This window comes from Lathyrus oleraceus, chromosome 4 (genome assembly GCF_024323335.1).
Source record: "Lathyrus oleraceus cultivar Zhongwan6 chromosome 4, CAAS_Psat_ZW6_1.0, whole genome shotgun sequence".
NCBI classification, from domain to species: Eukaryota; Viridiplantae; Streptophyta; class Magnoliopsida; order Fabales; family Fabaceae; genus Lathyrus; species Lathyrus oleraceus.
The window spans coordinates 185,719,941-185,723,878 of NC_066582.1; the positions used below are offsets into that span (position 1 = coordinate 185,719,941).

General features: G+C 37.1%; 1 protein-coding gene across 1 annotated transcript; it reads left to right on the forward strand.

Annotated features, from left to right (window-relative positions):
- The first annotated feature begins 894 nt into the window (after nt 1–894).
- LOC127074437 (uncharacterized acetyltransferase At3g50280) lies at nt 895–2,517 on the forward strand. Its single transcript, XM_051015758.1, has one exon. It carries the CDS (start codon nt 1,025–1,027, stop codon nt 2,348–2,350), a length of 1,326 nt encoding a protein of 441 aa, XP_050871715.1. The 5' UTR covers nt 895–1,024; the 3' UTR covers nt 2,351–2,517.
- Nucleotides 2,518–3,938: the final 1,421 nt, after the last annotated feature.

Here is a 3,938-nt window from a genome sequence, read left to right on the forward strand (position 1 = left end):
TAAGGCCTCGCGAAAGAGACTTGTAGTCTCATCAATCAGGCTTAACAAAACTTCATACGAGGGACTGAGATTTTCCATCGAATAAGGTTTCTAAACTCCCATCTTGAGAGACTTGGAGATTCCTCGGGCGGGACCAAACATATAAATCTCGCCCAAGAAGTGCGCTTAAAGGCTAGCCTAAGAGACTTATTCTTAAGTCTTGCGCGACGACTTGATAGAAATCTCGCCCGAGAGGTTTAACACCTCACCTGAGGGACTTATAGTCTCGCCCGTCAGACTCAACACAACTTTGCCTGAGACACTGAGATTTCTCATTGATCATGCTTTCTAAACTCCCCATGAAAATATTAGAGTTTCCTCATGCGGGACCAAACATATAAATTTCGCCTAAGAGGCACGACTGAAGTATAGCCTAAGAGACTTAATCTAAAGTTTTGTCTAAGGGCTTGATAGAAGTCCCACACAAGAGGTCTAATGCCTCGCCTGAGGGATTTATAGTATTGTTAGATAAACTCAACATAACTTGACCTAAGAGACTGAAATTTTCCATCAAATAGGCTATTAACCCCCACCTGAAAATCTTGAAATTTCATCAGACGAGATCAGACATATACATTTTGTCAAAGAAGCGCGACTGAAGTCTAACTTTTAACTATTTTTCTATCTTTATTAAACATGCACGGTATACTACAATTTTTAATAGTGTGTAATTAGGATAAAAAAAAAAGTTTTCTTAGCTCTTATGTATCATGATTGGTTTTAAAATCGATCAAGATACCGTTGAAGTTTTGTTTTGAATCCTTTATTCTTTTAGCATATCAAACCAATCCTATGTGAATGATTGCATTTTTGGACGGGACACAAAAAGCTACACTGGCTTGTTGTACTCTAGTTTTTTTTTTAATCACAAGTTGTACTTTAGTTAGTATGCCAACCTAATAGAATATATCATATTTGACCCGCTCCTCCTTGGTCTCCTCACCTCTCCACACTCACTACACAGAACGAAGCTTGGTTTAGTCCAATGGGTTCCGTAAAAGTAATATCCACAACAACAATCCAAGCACCGAGTCATAACAATGGCATCTCAACTCAGATAATCGAATTAACACCATGGGATCTTCAGTTCCTCCAACTTGAAACCATCCAAAAAGGTCTTCTTTTTCAACAACCCACACTCACTTCCAACCAAATCAATCATTTGAAACAAACTCTTTCAACCACACTCTCCTTCTTTCCGCCCTTAACAGGCCGTCTCATAATCACACAACACAACAACAACAACGCTTCATGTTCCATCATTTGCAACAACGTTGGTGCTCTCTTCGTTCATGCCAAAGCAGAAACCACAACCGTTTCCGACATCCTTCAACCCAACTACATACCTTCCATTGTTCACTCCTTTTTCCCACTTAACGGCGTCAGAAACCACGAATCCACGTCACAGCCAATTCTAGCGGTCCAAGTAACTGAGTTAAGTAACGGAATCTTCATCGCCTTCACTATCAACCATGTTGTTTCCGACGGCAAGTCGTTTTGGCATTTCGTCAACTCTTGGGCACAAATCTCAAAAGGTTCTCAACAAATCACCAAACTACCTTCACTTCAACGCTGGTTTCCAAACGACGTTCAACTTCCAATACGCTTCCCTTTCACTATAACGGAATCACAAAACAAAAGCACTTCCAAAAAGTTGCCGGAAAGAATCTTTCATTTCACCAAGGAGAAAATCTTAGAACTGAAATCTAAAGCGAACTCAGAAGCCAAAACCCAAACTGAGTTAGTCACTGAAATATCTTCGCTTCAAGCGCTACTATCTCACATTTGGCGTCGCGTTATTCGTTGCAAACAACCAGGTCCACAAGAAGATTTTCGCTATATGTTAATTATAGGTGCTAGACCTAGGATGATTCCGCCACTTGACGAGGATTATTTTGGAAATGCAGCTGTGATTGGTGGTGTGTATATGAAAGCTGAGGAGATTCTAGAGAGTGGAATTGGAAAAGTTGGTTTGGAGATGAACAAGATGATTATGTTACATTCTGATGAGAAAATAAGGAAGCATTATGAGTGTTGGTTGAGAGTGCCGAGGTTGTTAGAGATTAGTGGTTTGGCAAACGGTAATTCATTGGCAACAAGTAGTTCTCCAAGGTTTGATGTTTATGGTAATGATTTTGGTTGGGGGAAGCCTGTGGCGGTTAGAAGTGGGGGTGCGAATAAGAATAATGGGAAGATTACTGTGTATGCTGGAGCCGAAGAAGGTAGTATTGATATTGAAGTTTGTCTTTCTTATGAGATTTTGGAAGCTTTGGGAAATGACACTGAGTTTGTGCTTCCCAATTATAACTAATGTCTGTTCTTGGTGAAGAAAATGTGTTGCTTGGTTGTGTCTGGTTGGCATGTTATCTGTGTATGTTATTCATAGGTATTCATGTGTCTTGTTCTAATGATGTAACTGAATTTATGTGTAATGAGTTGTTATTTAAAATTTTCTTTGTCTGAACTTTTTTATTAGGATATGCTCTTCTGGTTAACAATTTATTCCCCTTTAAATATGATCAATTTCACTTTTAATTCATTTAATTTTTTTTAAAAAAAAATGATCCTTATAATATTTTCCATCCATATCTTTTGGCCTTCTCTGTTAACGACCATTCACAGGAGCTGGCGTGATATGTTACATGAAAGTTTTTTTTGTAATTGAGCATACACATGACAATGTCAGCATGACAAGATGCTAACATGACATACCACATGATTAAAGTTAACATTGTTCATGAATCTAGAAAAATTCATAGTTAATCGTTAGATAAAATCTTAGCTAATTTGTACAAAGACTAGAAAATTTGCAAGAATCAGAACAATTTCTACCTATACAGATTATCCACATCAGGACCTTGGCCATACACCTTAAAACTATACTCCATTGAGATTGAAAAGAGCAAAACCAAGCTATGCGATACTACATCAAACTAGGCCCAAAACAATAATGGCCTAATAACTACCAGAATATGGAGTATCTCATGATTCAAGTATATCAATACAAAGCATGACGAGTTACTGTTCCAAACAGAGAAAGCAAACTAATCAAACCTTAAAACACTGAATCAGAGCTAAAAACACAAACAATCTCCTTGATCAGACTTTTCCCTCTATTCAAAAGACAAGTAGGAAACACAATAAGCAGATTTTGTATGCTTTTGTTTGGACTATGAATTAAGTGGTATGTATTTGTTTTGTGGTCCCTTTGTCAACCAGAGTAAGTAGCCTTTACATTTTTCGAGTGGTCCCTCTTAGAGTGAAGAAGCTCAACATAATCCAGCATTGTATACTTTGGTATATGAATCTCCATACATGTATAAGATAATGTAGCAAGCTTTGATATTCATGCAAACTACTAAAATCTATAATACGGTATTGTATAGTTTACTTTTACGAGAAATAGTATATTAGTTTATACATAGCAGCATTACCTTTACTTTAGGAATGCACTGAAAAAAAAGTGTAAATTGAAAGACAAAGTCATGGCCAATGACAAGATAACATGTCTGCTTCTCGACACCTTATTTTTCTATGCATTCTTTCATTTTAATTTCCTCTTTAATATACTAGTACTGTGTAATGTAAAAGCTAATTAGTTTGGTGCTATAATGCAGGATGAGTATGATCCACGGCTAATTAGTTTTCGGAAATTACTGATATAATGTAGGTAGAGTATGATCCACGGCTTTCTTTTATGGTTTGGTGATATAATGCAGCTTGAGTATGATCGTCGGCTAATTAGTTTTAGGGAACTACTTGATATTTTTTGGTCGAGCCATGATCTCAGGTAGGTGTATGGCCAAGGTCCTGATGTGGATAAAATTGTTCTGGTTCTATGATAAATTTGTTAGTTCTTGTATTTACTACAGATTAGCTACGATTTTAGCTATCGATTA